Source organism: Trichosurus vulpecula, chromosome 8, assembly GCF_011100635.1.
Source record: "Trichosurus vulpecula isolate mTriVul1 chromosome 8, mTriVul1.pri, whole genome shotgun sequence".
Lineage (NCBI taxonomy): Eukaryota > Metazoa > Chordata > Mammalia > Diprotodontia > Phalangeridae > Trichosurus > Trichosurus vulpecula.
The window spans coordinates 35,103,705-35,123,808 of NC_050580.1; the positions used below are offsets into that span (position 1 = coordinate 35,103,705).

At 45.8% G+C, this 20,104-nt stretch overlaps 1 protein-coding gene across 5 annotated transcripts in view; it reads left to right on the top strand.

Annotated features, from left to right (window-relative positions):
- The window catches only part of PEAK1 (pseudopodium enriched atypical kinase 1), a 275,075-nt gene that overhangs the window by 221,033 nt on the left and 33,938 nt on the right, over positions 1–20,104 (top strand). For 4 of the 5 annotated variants that reach the window (XM_036734155.1, XM_036734154.1, XM_036734157.1 and 1 more), the window contains 2 exons: positions 13,430–13,489; positions 16,171–16,361. In XM_036734155.1, the coding sequence (XP_036590050.1) occupies positions 13,430–13,489; positions 16,171–16,361 (251 nt within the window). The remainder of the gene's footprint in view (positions 1–13,429; positions 13,490–16,170; positions 16,362–20,104) is intronic. The other variant, XM_036734159.1, reaches the window with a different exon arrangement.

Genomic DNA, 20,104 nt, shown 5'->3' on the forward strand with positions numbered 1-20,104 from the left:
GCTCTCATGCTGCACATGCCCAAGGCTTTCAGTCAGTCCTCTCACAGGAGGGTTTACAGACCTTTCCTGTCCTGTCCTTCCTCTCGGGATGCCAGCCAGCACATCCTTCCTAAGAGGCAGCACCCAGAGCTAGATCCAGGGCAGGATTGCAACCTTCCTCCTTGTAGATGCTTGGCCATGCCATTGTGTGCCCAGGCACTGTTCTAGGTGAAGGGAATACAAATACAAAGATGAAACAGTCCCTCCTTACGTTCTAAGGTATAAGACAAGAAATACATACAAAAGCATGGACAGAATACATAGCAAATGAATTAAGTCCAAATAATTACAAGGAGTTAGTCAGTTGAGGAAGGGGGGGTGATAACTAGTGGGGAAATTGAGAAAAGCGTTCTGCAGAAGTGTCTATAAGGAGAAGGGGGACTCTGTAACCAAAGTCAGGAGATAGTGCAAGCCAGGCATGAGGGAGGACCAGGACAGAGACGCCAAAGCCAGAGCTAGAGGACTCTAGGGGAGGAGCAGAGGGGAAGTCACATGGGCTGGACTGCACTGGGAGAGGAAGGGCTTGTGGACCTGGTGAGATAAGTTGGGGTCACATGGTAAAGGTCTCATAAAGCTAAACAGCGGCATCTGACCTTGATCCCAGAGGCCATAGGGAGTCAGCAGAGCTGATGGAGTAAGGGAGCCTTGCAGTCAGATCTGTGCTTGGACAAACTACTTTCCCAGCAATGTGTGACATCTGATATTAGCAGAGAATAGGCTTTCCTTTGCTCTCCCTGCAGGAAGGTGAGTGGTTTGTTGAACAGTGCAGCTTCAGTGGGTGTGCATTTTCACTAATTATCCCATTTACTTCAATGCACACTTAATATTTGCTTGTAGCAACTTTGAGAAGACAAACATGACTGCCAAATGCCAACGTTTGTGTTTCCTGTTTGATGACAGTGTAATCATTAAATTATCATTCCACAGCTGGGAACACACTGTTGAAAGAGATGAAAATCAGAGTTTTCCTATAAGCAAATTAAAATGCCAAAGCTAGGCTGTAGATGTGGAGTCTAGTATAAAAAAAAAACCAAACTGTCACAATGGCAGAGTCCAAACCATCATTCAAGGAAGAGGCTGTCCAATGAAGCCTTGCATTCCAGGTCACTGGGTCAAAGACCTGTTGGCTGAAAGCACTTCTGTCCAATCGCTTTGTGCCAGTTTAAACAAGTTTAGTGGTTTTGAGAGAGTCAAAGTGGTGATTGAGAGTCAAGAGACTGAGATTTGGGACTGTAGGTCAGTCAATACAATAAGTATTTATTAAGTACAGACTTTGTCCAAGGCCCTGTGCCAAGAAAGGCAAAGACAATCCCTGTCCTTTGGGGGTTCCCAGGCTAAGGGAGGAGACCACGTGCCAACAGCTGTGCACAGACAAGCTATATATGGGATAAATAGAAAGTAATCAATAGAGGGAAGGCACTGGAAGTGAGGGATTAGGGAAGGCTTCCTGTAGAAGATGAGGTTTTAGTTGAGGGAGGTCAATAGTCAGAGCAGAGGAAAGATAGCCAGTGAAAATGCCCAGAGTCCAGAGATGGAATGTCTTATTCAAGGAACAGCTAGTAGCCGGGGTCACTGGATCGAGTACATGAGGAGTGGGGGTGTAAGTTATAAGAAGACTAGCAAAGTAGGGAGGGGTGGAGCTAGGCTATAAAGGACTTTGAATGGCAAACAGGATTTTAGAGTTGACCCTGGAGGTGACAGGAAGCCGCAGGAGTTGATTGAGTGGGAGAGGGGGGGTGGGGACAAGGGGTGACATGGTCAGGCCTGTGCTTTGGCATCTGAAAAGAAGATGGACTGGAGAGGAGAGGGACTTAATCCAGGCGGACTGACAAGCCAGCATGGTAGTCCAGGTGTGGGGGGGATGAGGCACTGTCAGAGAAGAGAAGGGGATGTATTCAAGAGAGGTTACAGATGTAAAAGTGATAGGCCTTGACAATAGAGTGGGTAGAAAGGGAGGTGAGGTAGAGTGCAGAGTCAAGGACAACATCGAGGTTTCAAGCCTACGTCCTGTCCGCAGCAGTAACAGGGAAGTTTGGAAGGGGGGGGACGGTTTGGGGGAAAGATAATGAGTTCCATTTTGAACACATGTTTTAAGATGTCTATAGGACACCTGCTTCTGAAAGGCAGAGCTCAGGAGAGAAAAAGGTGGATAAGTGTATTTAAGAATCAACAGAATAGAGATGATATTTGACTCCATGGCAGCTGATGAGTTTCCAAGTGAAATAGTATAGAGGGAGGAGAGAAGAGGGCCTAGGGCCTCTCTATGGGACAGGGTAAGAGGACACGACATGGATGGGTATTCAGCAAAGGAGACCAAAAAGGAGCTGTTGGGTAGAAGGAGAACCAGCAAAGAGCAGTGTCCCAAAACCTAAAGAGAAGAGAGTGTTGTGGAGAAGAGGGGTCATCGTCGGCATCAGTGGCTGCACAGAGGCCAAGAAGGATGAAGATGAAGAAAAGACCATTGGATTGGGCAGTTACGAGATCATTGGTAACTTTGGAGGGAGCAGTTTTGGTGGACAGTGAACCAGATTGTTGAGAGTAAAGAGAGCGAGAAAAGATGAAGTGGAACAGTTGGTTGTGAGCTACCTTCTCCAGGTTAATCACAAAAGGCAGGAAAGATGTTAGAAGGAGCTAATGGGGAGAGAGAGATCAAGTGAGGGCTTTTTGAAGATGAAGGAGACAGGGATGTTGGTAAGCAGCCAGCAGACTAAGAAAGGTTGGAGATAAGGGAAAGATCCGAGATGACAGAGGAAACAGTCTGCTGGAGGAGACGAGATGGAATGGGATCACTTGCATTGATAGAGGGGTTGGAGGAGGAGAGAATGATAGAATGCATCTAGGTGCTGTCAGATGTGGAAGAAAAATAGGAGGGAGCTCGTGGTGAGGGGCCTCAATTTTTTCTGTAAAATATGAAGCAGGATTCTCAGCTGAGACAGTGGGCAAAGAGGAGCTGGACAAGGTTTGAGGAAGTTTGGAAGACCCTCGGGAAGAGTGGTGTAATAAGATGATAAGTAAGGGAAGTACAATAGGACTGCCTAGCAGCAGTGAGGGCCCAGGTGAGGCCATGTAACTTATATTTGTAGTGGACCCAGACAGCGGTTACATGATTTTCTCCACCTCCATTCAGCAGCATGTGGGTAGGAGCAAAGGTGACTAATGATTAGAATGATCCAAGGCTGAGCCTTGCAGGGCACGATCGGCCATATGATAAGGAAACCAGACACTCAAGAGGACAGTCTGATGTTAAGCTGTCACCAAGGGGTCAGGATGGGGAACTGGAGGAAATGGCTGGTGCAGAGAAGATGGCCTGGGAGAGAACTGGGGGCTGAGATCAGTGTGTGTACAAAGAGGAGGTCATGGAAGAGAGAGTGGTGGGAATCCAGTAGACCATGACTAGATAGAGGGATTTCAAAGTTCATGAACTTGGAGATGGTGGTTTAGGGTGATGGCAAGATTAAAGATAAAACCATCTTTGTGTGTGCCTGAGGTGGAGTGAAGAAGTAAGTCACAGGAAATGAGTAAGTCGAAGAACTGGAAGGTGAGGGTGTTTGAGGGAGTATCTGTAAGTATGTAAGTTGAAGTGCCCTAGTGTGAGGGCAGGAGAAAGGAAGGGGAGTGTCCTGGAGGTCTGTAGACAACAGCTACCAGGATTTTGATTGAGCAGTAAATGTGAGTAGTGTGAACGTAAAGAAGGAGATGTTGCTGAGTGATGATGGTGGAGAGACAACCTGGAAATAGTGGTGGAGAGCAAGAACTATTTCAGTTCTCCCACCTCAACCAGTGAGAAAGGGAAGTAGTGAAAGTGCGGCCATTGCTAGGAAGGGTGGCCAGGGAGGTTGTGTCCTCAGGGAAAAGTCGGATCTCAGTAAGAACCAGAAGATGGAAAGAATGGGAAGGGAAAAGAATTAAGATGGAAGGAAGTTTATTGTCTATGGAGTGGGCATTCCAGAGGGTACAGTGAATGGTGTAGTCAACTTTGGGCTTGAACCTGGGCAGAGTTGATGGGAGTTGGGCAGTGTGGGGTGGGGAATGACATTTGGATGATAAATCTATAAGATTTCAGGATTACTGGAGTGGAGAGGGTATGACCAGATGGCAGTTGGTTAATCATTAAGTGAGAGATTTTTTTCAAGGTCAGTAGTGGGGGAGTTCTTTCAGAATCTTGGGCAGTTCAGGTGAAGGAGCAGGAACTGAGAGCAGGGTGGGAACGCTCCACTTCTCTAACACGCCTCCTCCAGTTGCCATAGGATTACTTTCCTACTCACTGCTGACTTCTGGTATGAGGGCCCGCTGGACACAGCTCCCCAAGGCACTCCACTAGAGATTTCTTCTAAGTTCTAATATACCCCTGCTCCTCCCAGGGACTCCATTCATTGTTCCTCTGCCCTCCTTGGCCCCAGGACATTTTGAACTCCTTTAGATACCCTAGAACTAAACTATGTTCCCGGTGGTCCTTCAGAATTCTAGGAGGCGTACCTGAGGGTCCCTTCACAACACACACACACACACATCAGTGTACTTGGTGGGGGGGGGGGTATAAAATGTAGATATAATTTGGGATGGGGAGGGAACTGCAAAGAGAAGTCTAATCATGGAAACTAATTATTTTATCAGACAGTGGCCATTTTGAAGGGTTTAAAGCTTTGCTCTTGTCTGATCATACTTTCAGGGGTCAAAGTTTGGAGTTGTTTTAGGTGCTTTTGGTCAAGAGTCGAGTATCTCTGATTCCAGTGCCTGCCCTCTTATTAAGACAAGGCTTATCAAAGCTATCCCTTCATCCCTGGGGCTGCCTTGGACTCTGGGATCACACTCTCATTTCTTCTAAAGAGAAGAGGCTCTAGAGAACAGCTTTCATACCTTGTTGCTCTCCTGAATCTCTCTGCTTTTGTGCCAAAGAATAGAAGTTTTGGTCGATCATCATTTATACAGAGCAGAGCTACATTGGCACATTGTGACTAGAGTTTAGGGCAGATCACAGAGTCCTTGAATTGGGAGAAAATGGACAAACTTTGCAGATGATAATAGAACCTACTTTTATGTGGGCAGGGACAGGAGCCCAGCACACTTTCCATCAGTCATCTACAGGGTTGATCACTTGGGAAACTGGCTCCAAGATGTCTGGGATGTCTGTCAACCACAAGAGTAAGCAGGTTTCAGATTTGGAAACAGAACCTTTCTTGCTGCCTACTCCTAATTTGAAATGACTAGAATTCACTCTTTCACCAGACAATTAGGAAGCCCTTATTAGGGCTGTGCTGGGGTTGACATACGGATTGGGAAGATATCTTCAGCGAGTTTACAATCTAGTGGCACTGATAGCTGAGAAAGGACACATTTTCCACTGACTGTGGAATTTGGGGCAAAATGGGGGCATGAAGTGAGAAGGGAGACACAGCCTCCCTGAGCCTGTTCTGTGTATGGACCATAGAGAGACTTGTACTCTGTCCTTCATACGACTGGGAGAAAGCACATCGAAGTGCTGCCAGGATGTGCGATTGGGATTCATGATGCTCCCACAGTTAATCTAGAGCTCCATTTTCTTTTCAAAGCCCTTTATGTACATTTGCACGTCTGTGCTTCACAAACACCTTCACAAATGGTTTTGACAAGTTTAGGGCCCTTTTTGCAGATTAAGAAGCCATGATGCAGAGATCAGTCAAGTGACGTACCCAAAGTCACAGAGCAAGTTAGTGGCTAAACCAAAACTATCAATTTCTTGACTCTAGCATTGCTGTGCATTATCTAGCATAATTGCCTAGCATAGTAGGTACTTAATAAATTTAATTCTTCTCAAATATGCCACTGAACAATTCTTGTTGAAATATAAGGGATTTCTGGCTAGTCTGGTGGAATTGAGCAAACCTTTTAAAAATCAGTCTTTGCTAAATTTAGAATGAATATCTATCTGATAGTACCTTGGTGATCGAGGCTGATTTATCAACCTGGAAACACTCAATATTTGTATAGTTCTCTTCAAAGCATTTTACGTGAATTTCTTAATTAATCCACATTCGTGTAAATGTCACTCCTTCGTTTTCCAGATGAGTAATTGGATGAGGGGGCAGGGTAGCAAGCAGAGTTGGAATTGGATCTGAATCCGTAGTTCCTAACCTCGACCTCAGATCTCTGGGCCACTCTTTCACTTAGCAGGGACATCAGATTGATTGGAATAGTCAGATGCCATTAAAAGGCTTAATTCCATAGACAAGCAGCTTATCCCCACATGGTTCTTCCATGATGTGATTCATTAACACAACGGAATACGACAGGACTGAGAAGAACAAAACCATGGAGCATGGAGATTTTGCATAGTCCAGTCCTCAGAAACCAATTATTTACCTCATTTGGGGGAAAAGTAGCACTGACTTCCTGGGGAGATGGTGACGTCCCTTTCCATTTCTCCATGAAGCAGAGTAGGAAGGAATATACGGGTTGAGGGCCTGGACTCATTCTCCACAAGGTTGACATAGCTGGGAGGCCAGAAACTATCAAATGGAGGCATGGCATTCCTGACCAGGGAGACAAGAGTCCTGCTGTCCTGGACTTGGGGAAGCCATACTTGGGGCATGGTGTTAGAATCTCAGCACCATGCTTCTGTCAGGCTGGGGGCAACCAGGGCTGGTGAGAGGACTGTGAGGGAACTGGAGAGAATTCCATATAAGGACCTATTGCTGCCTGGAGAAAGGCAGAGCGTGATGGGGAATGGGGACAGGGACAGGCATGACTACCATCTTCTAGGATGTGAAATACTGTTGTGTGGGAGAGTTCCACCTCTCGTCACCAGGCCTTTGCCTACCATGTCCCCACAACTGGGATTCCCTCATTCCCCTTTCTGCCTCTTAAATCCTTCCTGCAGAGCTCACCTCAAACGCTGCTTCAAGAAAGGCCTTTCCAGCTCCCTTCAGCCACTAGTGATGCCTCCCACCCCCAGCCCCCGCCACACACAGGGACACATGGTTTCATATTTATATTTTGTTTTTACTTATGTTGCTTCCATCTCCCAACCCCTCCCCCAGCCCCCATCACACCTACACAGAATAGAACAGAACCTCCCAGAGGCCAGGGAGGATTTCATTTTTGTCCTCGTATCTCCATTAACTTACACCATGCCTGGTACATACCAAGAGCTTACATATTGGCGCTTATGGAGGGACGGAGTGATTAACTTGGTCCCAAGAAGCTGAATTGGGAATGATGGATAGAAAATATAGGGTACCTGCATGTTTGGAAAACCTTCCTAGCAGTTTATTAAAAGTAAAATGGTCTTTTGCCAGAGGTAAGCTAAATGAGCTCATGTTAAGGATGCTGTAAAAGGGCCTTCTAGGAGGGGCTTGGACAGGTGACCTCTGAAACCTCTTTTGAGAGTCTGTGAACTCCAGCTTAGAAAAGATGGGCACATCTCCCAAAGACATCCCCTGAGCTTGGTGCCGGCAGGCCGGCCTCTAGACTCATTGAAAGTGGAAGAGTTGGAATTTGGATGGGCCTTGGAGAAAGTTAGTGAAGGTTTAAATAGGAGTGCAGAGAGAGAAGAGGTCACTGGCATGAGCCAGAGTTGTAGAGAGTGAGTACGAAATGTTTAAGAGATGGTGAGGAAGCTCCCTGCTAGAGCGCCATCATCGGGTCTTAGGAGAGGGTGGCAGTGCGCATGGGGAGAGGCGATGGCATGGCAGTCAGAAGACCTGAGCGTGGTTTGACACTGAATAGTTGTGTTTCTATTTCCTCCTCCTTGAAAGAAGAATAACATTTATGTGACCTATTTCATAGGGCAATTATGAAGAAAGATCTCTGTAAAAGAAAAGTACTATGTAAACAGGAGTTGATAGAGAGGCCCAGGTTTCTAGTAAAGGACCTCAAGTAACCAGTTACAACCATGTGTTTTTAGGCCCCAGACCTGGATCATCTGCTTTACTTTATAAAGCAGAGTGCTGGCCTCAGATCCCATCTCTGAGACTTACTGACTGCAGGTTCCTTAACCAGTCAATCAGTCAGCAAGTGCTTATTAAGTGTTTACATTAAGTGCTGTGCGGGGCCCCCTGTAAAATGAGGACTAGCCTGCATGCACTCAAGTCCCTTCTGGCTTTGGATCTGGGAGCCAGTCTTCTGCCTCCCCCAGAGCCACTTCTCCAGGAAGCTGGAGGCAGCATGGAAAGAGTATTGTAGGGGACCTGGATTCAGGTCTTTACACGTCTCTTCACTAATTCTGGGGATATGTCACTCAATCTGTCAGAGCTTCGGTTTGAGAAAGTGAGGATAACATTCCTTCCAGCCTTGACATTCTGTGATTCCAGGTGGCAGATTCCAAGTCAAATCTTCCAACTCCAAGTTCCATGTTCCATGTTCTGCCTTGTACATCAGCACTCTCCCCATGTAGACGCTAGCCCCATTGGGACTGGAGGGAAGCCACACTGGAGATGACTCCCTGATTCTCGGTCAGCGTAACTGAGAATCAACCTCACAGCCTCACAGGCTTTCCTTGGTATCACTGTTTTGAGGGATACTTTTTACTTGTGGTTAATTTTCAGTTGTCAGTGTTTTCCAGCATACAGTACCATCATTCCCGCCACATCGAGGCAGAGAATCTGTCTTCCTGGGTTCTCAGGCTGCAGCGTGATCCCAAGTCAGAGATGGCCAACACATGGCCCAAAGCTCCAGATCAAAACGTAATTAGGAAATGTCAAACACAGTGAACAAAAATGTAAAAAAAAACAACCTGTTACTGTGTGGCATTCTAAGTCCATATGCAGCCTACTGGGGTCCTTTAGGGCTTCATGGCCCTGTTTTTATTTAAGATTGACACTGCTGCTCTGAGCTAATATTCAGAGTCGACATTCTCATCTCTCTTATTACTAGTAATTAATAGCACACTTTGCAGTAGCTCTCCCAAGATTCCAGAACACTTTCCTCACCATAAGATATGGAAGGGAATCCCTCTTTTACTGGGAATAGGACCCCAGAGATCCTGGGAAGGAGTTGAGACCAACCCAGATCCTATTTCAGAGTCTCTTCTGTGAAGCCTGTTATGATATTACTCTATTGACTTTATCGAAATCTTCCTTAAATTTATCTGTTATTTTTCTGTTTTTTAATTTAATCTTGGTCACATTTATTGTGGTGCAGAATGTTTTTGCTTTTGTTTAATCAAGTCCATCTAACTCATCCTCTATAATTTTGTCTATTTGCTCAGTAGATAAAATTATACTCCTACCTTCTTCTCCCCCACACACATAAAACTGAGATAAATATCTTCTTTTTCTTCTTACTTTTTTATGATTTTTTATGTTTGTCTATGATCCCGCTAGAATTTATTAGGGTAGATGGTATGAGGTGAGGATCTAATATACATGAACTTTATATTTCATGGGATTTAAACACTCAAATTTTCTAGTTTCAGGTATTTCTTTATTATTTAAAGCCATGGAGGAAGGGAATAAGGAAACCTAAGTTTTATTCTAGCCATGATGATTTATGGGGGCACATTTTTATCTCCTTCAATATCTCCTACTATGGAATGTTTTGAGGATATTTGATTTGATAGTCATGCCTTATGATGCTGGTCCCCCTCAAGAAGTGAGTGCATCATCAGTGTTTGCTGAATTGAACTGAATCTAGTGCCAGAGAAGACAACAGCTCATGGTGAGTTGAGGAGAGGAGATAACCTGATTTCCTTAAGGTGCTTTCCTTAAAATGCAACCCAGGGAGGGCACATGTTATTATTCCATTTTACAGGTGAAGAAACTGAAGCCCAGAGACTATGTCAGATCTATGGCCTTCTCCTAGACCTTGAATTCACTTGTCCGTCTTGGGTGGCCAAAGGTCAGACCTGTCTCACGCTAGCAAGAGACACATTTGTTTTTACCACATTCTGTCAGACTTACTGAGTGGGAATTCGTTAGATCTTACTTAAAGGTTAATCATAATGTGTGGAATGGATAAATAAGAAGCTTGAAGCTTTCCCTCAAAGACTCCAGAAGGTTTAGAGGAAAAGGGAAGACTCTGAGATAACAATCAGTGGATACACGACATTTCTGACTGAGAATGCCAATGACGGGAAAGAGCCAAGAATTAAATTGATGACCTGGAAAATAAGATAGGATTAAGAAATGTCAGATTGGTGGGAGGTCCTGGAGGCAAAGAGACAGGAAAAGATGGAGATTTTATTTTCCTTTTCAGTGGATTACAAAGGTGTTGGGATTTGATAACTCAGAGCTCTCAGCAGTGCGTCATGCATGTGATATTTCTGCAAAGGCCCATCCTTATAATACCCTCCATAGGAATATGAATACACACGCACGCGCGCGCGCGCACACACACACACACACACACACACACTCTTGAAACAAGTAATGGAGTTTTAAAATTATGTTTAAAGGATATTTGAGTCTTAATTTAAAGGTTTCAGAATACTTTTCATTCTATATTTTTTCACTATCTTTTCCTGAGATTTGGACAGTTGTACATTGGCCCTTGTGAGGCTAAGGTTGTCTGCTCAGGCCTAAAAGATACTCTTTCTGTCCTTTTTGGAACCTGAAGGTGGTTAGCTATTAAGACAAGTGAAACCTAAATTGAGGAAGGACTCAGAAACATAAAGGGCTCTAACCTTTGCTAATGTGGAACTTGATTTGCTTTTTAAAGGTATGTTCAGATGTTTGACAGAATTTTTATGAAAATCTGTCTTGAATGAAATTGCCAGAAAAAGGGGGATTATTTTATGAGATGGTGTAGTGATTAATCCTACCACCTGGGTGAGCTTCCCACAGGAGATTGCTTTTTGCAGCTTTGAATTATGTATGAATATTGCAAGGTGATGGGAGATAAAGTTACCAAGGGATTCGTTTGTGTAAAAAGACCAATCTGTAACAACGTGACTTTCTGGGCAGCACCTTGACTGTTTGTTCAACCATCTGAGTGAATGAATGAAGCCATGTGATATCACAGACAACTACCAAACGTCAGTGATAAATTCTTAATTTAATGAAAAGCTCATCAGAAAGGCATTTCTAAGAGCTGCTGTAAGTCCAGGCTGATGAAGGGACACCGTGAATAGCGGCAGACTCAGGAAAGACTCATGTGGATGGGTGTTGTCTCAGAACAGACCCTACATTCGCTCATGGTGGAAATGAATACTGTCTAAGGAAGGCTTTAGAGCGTAGAAGAAAACGTGTTAGTATGGGAGGATAGAAAGATGACTGGGTTTGGAACCAGAGGATCATGGGCTAAAAGCTTGGATTTGACATTTCCTGCCTTTGGGGGCCAGGATCAAGCCCCTCTCTCTCTGAGCCTGTTTCTGTATCTGTAAAAATGAGGGGATTCTGCCTAGCTCTAGAGTCCTATGATCCATTTAATGGGCCTTTTGTCAGTTTACTTCTACATTTTCAAGAACTGATTGGACAAATGCATTTTATTTAGATCTCTTCTATGATATAGTATAGTACATGATCTAAACTCTCCCAGCCTTGGTTTTCACTCCCTGGTTGGGTGCCCTCAATCCCAGAGTAGTCCTGTGGGGCTGGTGATCTAGCTGTAGAGTTCCCAAGCCCCTATGAGTGTGCTTCCCATCATGATGATCAGTTGATAAATCAGCCAGGCTCTGTTAACAGAGGTGGTGTAATAAGAACACTTGGTACAAAATATCCTCCCCAAATTCTGTCCCACTCTCCAACACATTGTACTTACATACGCAGTGTCAGGACCTCACCCACTCCCCACTAAAAAAAATTGTCTCAGCTCTTTGCAGTAGACAAGATGTTGTCAACATGCCAGACACTGCTAGGGGGCAGAGGAGGGCAAAGAAAGAAAAAGCTGTTAACATTCACTAGTAGAGATCATTGGTGACCCTGAAGAGACCAGTTTCAGGTAATTGCTGGGGATGATGGCCAGATTACAAGGGACTGAGAAGTGAGTGGGAGGTGAGAAAGTGGAGACAAAACGATAGCCTTATCTAAGAGTTGGTAATGAAAGAAGAGAAAGTTTTGAGGGTTTTTTTGTTTTGTTCTTTTAAGAATGGAAGAGATGAGGGGTGGCTAGGTGGCACAGTGAGTAGAGCACTGGCCCTGGAGTCAGGAGGACCTGAGTTCAAATGCGGGCTCAGACACTTGACATACTTACTAGCTGTGTGACCTTGGGCAAGTCACTTAACCCCAATTGCCCTGCCTTCCCCCCTCCAAAAAAAAAATGGAAGAGATGTGGGCATATTTGTAAGTAACAGCAAAGGTGCCAGTGGATAAAGAGAGGTAGAAAATTTAGGGAGAGAGAGGGGGTGAAAGCAAGAGCAGGCTCCCTAAGGAGATGGGATGAGCTGAATCAAGGTGAAGGGAAGTGACACCAGCAAAGGAGAGAATAGAGTCCTTAGCATTATCTCTCCGCTGCCCTCTTAGATTGCAAACTCAGGACAGGCACTCATTTTCTTCATCTTTGTATCCAACGTATTGAGCACTGGGTTTTACACATAGTTCTCACTACTAGATTTTTGGATTGAATTGCTTTAGATTTCTCTGCCTTAATATTATTTCGCAGGGAAGATTTGAGGGCCACTTGGTTAATGGATAATGCTATATTTATGAAAAATCATTCTATTAACTTGAATATAGATTTTACATAGACATAGACATTTATTAAGTGACTACTGTGTACCAGGCACTGTGCTAAGTGCAAATACAAGTGAAAAAGAAAACAATTCCTTCCCTCTAGGATCTCACATTCTAATGGGGGGATGGTATGGGGTTGTGTTTCTGTATGGTACAGGAAGAACTCATCCAAAATTAATACCAAATATTAAGTTCATAGATTGCATAAAGGTGCCTGAAGGTCCTGATGGTTGATAATGAATACTTAAGATTTCTTTCCTTCTTTATCCCTACTGTTTATCTTTTTCCTCTTGTCCCTGGAGAATTCCTGTGTTGGCCTAACTGTGATGCTGCTGCTCAGTGCTCTGTTCATTTTGAGTTTCTGCATGGTCCTACATCTAAGCTAGAACTCCCCAAACCTCTCCCCTCTACAGTTTCAGTCCATATCATGGATGCATTGAAAGCATTGCTCCCTGTCTTGCTGTAAAAGCATATTTAAAATCTCAGCAGCCATGAGAAGTCAGGTGATTTCACTTTGACGAGCTTTGGGTGGTTCCTTCCTTCCAAATGAAGATCCTCTTAATGGGCTGGTTCATCCACCTGGGCCCTGCTTCAAATGAGTCTATGAGAGTTAATCAGCCCCATGTAAGCGTCACTTCCTCTTCCAAAGTCCTCCCGGTGCTTGGCCCAGCTCCAGGCCCAGCCCCTAAGGTAAAGGTGAGGGTGCAGCAGGTGACATCACCCCACAGAATTCAGGCCTCTCGCTTGTAGCTCGCCAGAACTCAGTGGGATCAATGGCTCACAGACTCTCTAAACATGATTAACAGACTCAAGAAGGCCCTGAGAGAATTTCCTCTAATGGGGAATTGTGTCAGTGAGTACAGTGGGTGAGTCTTTCCTTCTTTTTTCCTGGGCCTGTGTTTGATGGAACATTTGAGAACCTAGTGCTTGTGCTGCATGTGTGTGGGAATGAGCCTGCCATGAAGGGAGGAGCCTCCCAGACCAGAGCCTGCTCTCTGTCTGTCAGCTGAGGGCTTTTACATCCCAGCAGAGCTGTGGACACAGCAGGTAAGTAGGCTCAGAGCCAGCTTTGAGGATCCTAAAAAGGTTTTGACCTCTGCTCAGTGATGGTCTGTTTGCGATCCATATTTGTGTATCACAGATTTTAGGCAGGAAGAAGAAAGTGATGAAACATTAGGGACCTAATATCACCTTTTTGGGACCCTCCAAAGCTGGGCCAAAGTTGGAAGAAAAAAATCTGGGGGATTTATAGTTGTCTTTTTTAATGGCTGCTGTTTTCTTTTTAAAATCACATTATTCACTGCTTCGTAATTAGAAATGTTATGCATTAACTCTCATATTCAGCAAAATAGCATTCTAGTAGAAAATGACACTTTTCTGTATGAGGCATGTGAAAAACTAATCTGTGATCCACGATTCTGACTTTAAATCATCTGAAATGTTGTCTTTTTGAAATGCCACATTGACTGTGAGTCTACTAACCTGTTTATATAGGTGTCAAATAGCATGGAGTGCCCCAGGTGGGGAAGCGGAGGCAGCATATCTCATTAGGTGGAAGTTTGCATTGTGGTCCAATTAGGGCCCTTTGAGGGGTGCAAGAAGGTTTATTTCAAACCATGAGCTCCAAAGGTGATAGATGCTGAGCTGGAGGGGCATTAGAGACCACGTCCAGTCCGCGTATTTAACAGATGAGGAAACAGAGGCCCAGAACGATGAGTTGGCATGCTCGAGCTCACTCAGGTGACCCTCAGGATTCAGACCCTCTTCTGACACTCCATACAGTGAAGGCTCTTTCCAATGGACCAGTCCTCTACTATTTTTCTATGATTGAAATTTTGGGGGCTGCCCCATTTCAAGCAGACTTAGGTTAAAGATGCATTGCCTTGAATTCAGCCTGTTTGGCAGGGGCTGCCTTGTCCAAAGCTGTATTTGTGAGAAGTCACTGATAACTCCATTACAGCCTCTCCCATGGGAACGGTGGCTGTGCCCCAGCCTTCTTCCCTGGGCCCATGTGCTCCAGCACAATAACTGAATGGCTGGGTCATTAGTCATCTCCAGTGTGTGGGAGTCCCCTGGTTCTGCCATGCTGTAAAATGATCTTTTTGAATGTCTGTAGCCAAGAGATTCCAAGGCCTATTTTTCTGTCTAAGCACACGCATATTCTCCGTAATGAAAGATTGATATGAAAGCTCTCCTTGCCCCTCAGAATTGCTCCTTCAGACCCACACAAGGTGATATGTGCTTCACCAACAGAAGACTAGACAGAAATAGATTTCCTTTTAAAGAAACCTTCCAGAAAGAGTGCTTACAAGTGCCCTCATTAATTACTAGTGATGGGCAAACTAGAAATAACATTGGATAGTGTATGCATTCTTTGCCCCTTCTTACCTTTCCTCTCCCCAGAAAATAGAAAGTAGGCCATGATTTAGACATTTACTGTGAAATGTTGTCAGTGGGCTAGGTGGCTTTTAAAGGTTCCCCATAGCTTGATGGTTCTATAACCTTTTCCCTCTGACTCTTACAGCTAGGTTGTTTTAGACTCCCAGCTAAAACTGAGTGATCTGCCAGATCAGCCTGTTCCTTCACCGTACACATGGCAGACTCCCAAGAGCCCAGGTAGGGGTGGGAACAGGAAGCAGTTGCTGCCAGAGGATGAGCTGGTAGGTGAGTCAGGATGAGAGGAAGCGTGCAGTTAACCTGGCAGTCCTGTGGCTTTGGTGGCACTTTGGAGGGTCCATGAAAGAAGTTGGAAAGCCCTGAATTCGAATTGCCCCAGGTTGGGGCAGGAGCTCTCTGCTCTTTTAAGGAGAAGACTTTAGATTCCCTTAAGACATGATCCCTGTTTGTAGTTATTTAAAGGGTTGGAAGAGAAATTAAACTCATCTTACTCAGCCCTAGAGGACAGAACCAAGGCCAATAAGTGAAAATTAAAGGAAAGCAAATTTCAGCCAAAGTGAAGGAGTAACTTCATTTCCAGCTTTACAACAGTGTATTAAGCTGCCTTTGAGGCCTTCCAGCAGGCCAAATGACCAGTCAGCAGTGACATTGTAGACCAGATTCATGCTTCAGGTTAAACTAAGTAACCTCCAAGGCCCCTTCAAACCCAGCGAGTCTATGGTTCTGGCTTGGCAGGAAGTGGACATTCCACACTTATGGCCTCTATCCATCTGGGCAGGCCAGTCCTTTTACCAGCCAATACAGCCTTATGCCTTCTCTTCTTCCACTATTGAATTCCTCCTCTGTTTAGCTATCTCCCAAGTTCCTTTGGTTTTGATGTAAGACTTCTCCATAGTCAGTGAAAAACATGCCATCCCTCTCTTCCGCATCCCCCAGTTCTGTTCAGGGACAGACTCGAATATCTTATGGGAGAAGACAAAGTACAGGATCAGCCTTGGGCAGGCCCCATTTCCCTGAAGGCTTTATGTCCCAGGGGGACTAGAAAACAGCCATTTTCTTTTCTAGCACACCTTTGGGTTGGGGATAACGAGAGAGACCGATGAGATGTCCCCAGAGAACCCTCATGTGACTGTCACCTTGTTTGTTTCAGTCAAGTGCCCCATGAGGGGACAGTCGAGGGCCCTCCTGGAGTTCCAAGAGCGGTTCCCGTGAAGGAGGATGGCAATAATGTGTTGGGCCTGCCAGCCTTGCCCCCGAACACCCCAGAGAGGGAAGGAGGGAAGGAGGAAGCCTCGGACCCTTCCGATGAGAGCCCTTGTAGCGCCACATACAGTAACCTGGGTAAGTACTGGTCAAAGGGCAGAGGTTCCCTTGGGTGGAGGATGAAGAGGGAGCCCCTCAACCGGGGGTGTAAGTCCTGAGGAGGTGAATTTCAGCACAACCTAAAGAAGGAGTGAGCTCCTGCCTCACCAGGGGAAGAGACTCCTGCTGCTGAGCAGGGCTGGGGGGCTGGAGGAGGAGTCTCTGCCCTGACTGGGAGGGTTCACTTCACAACAGCTCAGCTTCCAACTGAAAAATCCTCTCATTCTAATAATTCCCACAAAATTTCCTCCAGGTTTCAGATGCCTCACAACTTCCCTATCTCCTGTTCTTGCTTACGGTCTGGTAGGGGTCAGTTCTGATAACGTTTTCAGCAGATAGTTAATCAGCACCTCCTGGGATCCCATGAGATAATGTAGATGTGACGTGCTATAAAACTAAAACGTTCCCAATACGTGAGGCTGCTGTCATGGGCACATGTCACCATGCCCTGAGGATAAAGAGGAAGTTCTAGGCCATACTCTCTTCTCCTCAAAGGTGGGGACAGAAAGACACATGGAGAGCTGCATTGTGAGAGGGAATGTCATCAGTGCAGAGTTCTGAGAGAAAAAGTGAGGAGGGAGAAGTCACTTGAGCTAGGCTTGGAGGGAGTCAAGGAAGAGGTAGCCCCTGAGCTGAGCAGGGAGCTCAAGACAGAGCTAGATGGAGCCAAGGAGCTGAAGGTCTGCACCAGGGAGCTGGGATGGTATGAACTGAAATGGAACCACCCCTGCCACTAGCTCGGGACATGGCCTTGATCTCAGAACTCCCAGCATCTCTTGGCCATCCCAAGCCCCTCCCACCTTTCCAATCTCCTTTCCTCATTTTCCTCCCAACATATGCTGTGTTCTGGGGACACTGACCTCCTTGCTGTTCCTAGCACACCATCTCCCAGTTCAGGACATGCTCAGTCACTGTCCCCCAGGCCTGGAATGTTCTCCCTCCTCATCTCCGCCACCTGGCTTCCCTGAAGTCCCAGCAAAAATGCCATCTTCTGTGAGGAGCCTTTCCCAGGTCCCCTAATTAATGTTCGTGCCATCCCTCTGTTGATTCTCCCCAGTTTATCCTGTCTCTATCTTGTTCTTACATCATCTGCATGCATTCTCCCCCTTTAGAGCATCAGCTTTTGGAGAGCAGGGACTGGTTTTTGCCTTTCTTTGTATCTCCAGTGCCTGGCTCACAGTAGGAGCTTAATAAACGCTTATCGGTTAATTCAGCAGCCCCAGTTCTCCTCTCACTAACACAGATTAGAGCCTCTTCAGACTCAGGTTGGCTTCCACCAGCGCCTTCCACATGGTGGAATAATAATGACTAGTTGGTGAAATGAGTTGACTTGGTCAAATGCCTCCTTGTGAGCCTGGTCAGGCACCAGGGTTTCTGGGAAAGGGAAGTCTCCACCCTGAGGCCAGAGGCTTTTCTGGAATATGATGAAGGAGAATTGTGCAGCTTGCCCAGAAGACGTGGGGGAGAATCGTGTTTTGTAGTAGAGGAGTTTGGGAGACAGTTATGTGGTCCCCTATGCATTGCCCAAGCTCAGGTGATACAACTTAGGAGACATTCTGTGGTAAATATGTGTCTTAGATTAAATCCCTCTCCCGGGGCTCTCTTTAAAGAGGACCGTCATTTTCACTAAGAAGATCTTATTTCCAAGAATTTTTTTTCTTAAAAAGACCTCACTGGCCTCAGTCATGTAAAAATTAATGATTTTCTGTTGTCTTCTTGCTGGTGTAGACCAGGGGTAAAGGCAGAAGCCTGGTAATTGTATATACAGAATAAAGGATCAAAGAATTGAAAGCCAGAGTTGACCATGAAGGTTATCAAGTCCAATCCCTTTCTTTTAAGACAAGAAAACAGCACCATGGAGGGGGAGGGGAGGGTTGCAGTATGTCTAGGGTTGGAAGGTGGGTCTTGTCCAGGCCTCTCACTCACTGGGTCATTAGCTGTGGCTCCCTTCTCCCCTCCCTTTCCCTCCCCTCCTCTCAATTCCTCAGGCTCAGCTTAAGGGCAAGGCAAACAGCTATGTCCGTCTACTCTTTGGGATAGTCCCAAATAACCATTTGTGAAAATAGAATTTCAGGTTTATTTCTTTTAGCATTTTGAGGCACATGAGCCCCCCCTTGGCCTCAAGAAACACATCCCACTGTTTAGAAACCAAGGGAAGCCGGTCCTTTCCTGGCAGGCAGGCCGGAACGGTAGGAGGAGTCCTGGAGAACAGGGTTTGAGGCTAAGGCATTCCATCCGACCTTGACCAGCAACTTTACTGCTCTGTAAAGAGGGACAAGGAGGAGGAGATTAGTGATCCCAGGCCTTTTCCAGGTCACAACCTGAGACCTAGGAATAGAGCAGAAAGAAACCCAGTTGCCTCATAGTGATGATAGCTTACCAATGAATAAGCATGTATTAGGCACCTACTATGTGCCAGGCCCTGGAGGTAATGAAGAAAGGAAGGGGGGAAACAAACCCAGTTTTTGCTCTCAGGGAGCTCACAGACTAATACCTGCAAACAAGTGTTAGTTATAGACTAGAATTATAGACAGGAAACAGGTAGCAGAAGCAAGGCTGGCCATGGCATGAAGGGGGGGGTCAGGAAAGCCCCCCCCCCATACAAGGTGAGATTTACCTGGGACTGCCAGGTGTGCAAGACAGGTGGGATGGTGCCCCCATGCACGGCCTCTCCCTCCTTTTCTATATCTGCCTGTGTGCGTGTCCTCATAAGAGCGATTGACGCTTGGCGTGGTGTCCAACGCTGGCCAGGCCTTGGCGTACATTCTCCTTTGATCCCCACAGTAACCCTATAAAGGTAGCATTGTAGGCATTACTGTTGGGGTGGACATTCCCTCCCTGGCGCACAGCCCTTCCCAGCCTTATTCTAGGCAGTCTTGTGGCTTGCTGTGATGAGGAGAATGTCATCACCCAGTGGCCCACATTTTCTCAACATGTCTGTACTGCAAGCATTTCTGACTTGGGGTGGACCTTCCAGAGTTTGCACCCCACTAGCATATACTTCAAAAACCCAACGTCACCTCCACACCACAGTGAGATGTCAGAGGTGGTCTTACTGACATTAGCTAAGGAAGCCTGCTTTTTAAAGTTACTTAAAACCTGTGAGATCAAGCATCTTGCCCAGCAATGGTTTACTTTGGCTAACTACAATGGGACCTCTTTGCATGAACTCTGATCTTCAGTAATTTTGTCTGTCATCTCTGGCCTCCGAGACGATTTCCGAGCATAATGATAGAATGTCACTTTAATCAGACCTTCAGTATTGTCCCCATGTTTCTTATGCCTATCTCTAAGTATCTGGGAGAAAAAAGATCACTTGTTTCTTCTGTGGCATATTGTGTTACTTTATCAGCCCATCGAGATCAGGTACACATAATGACTTTTTAGTCTGTCAGTAGCAAGTAGTGACTTTAACCCTTCACTGCTCAGCAGCTTTGCAAAATCCTGTCACCCATGTTGCTTCCTGGAGCCAACTAATGGATCTGTGCCTTTAAGGAGAGAGAGCCTCCCTCCTAGAAAAAAAGGGGGAGGAGATCAAGGAATGCCTCCCTGACATGGAGGTTATCAGGGGAAATGAAGCATTCCTTGGGGGGAAACCCGGAAGCCTTCAGTGTGCAACACAGGAAGAAGACTGTCAAGAGGCGGAGGGGACCTACCTTGAGTCTGGAGAACGTCACGAAAAGGAGACCCTGCCAGGAAATGCTGCTGTGGGGTGAGAGGAG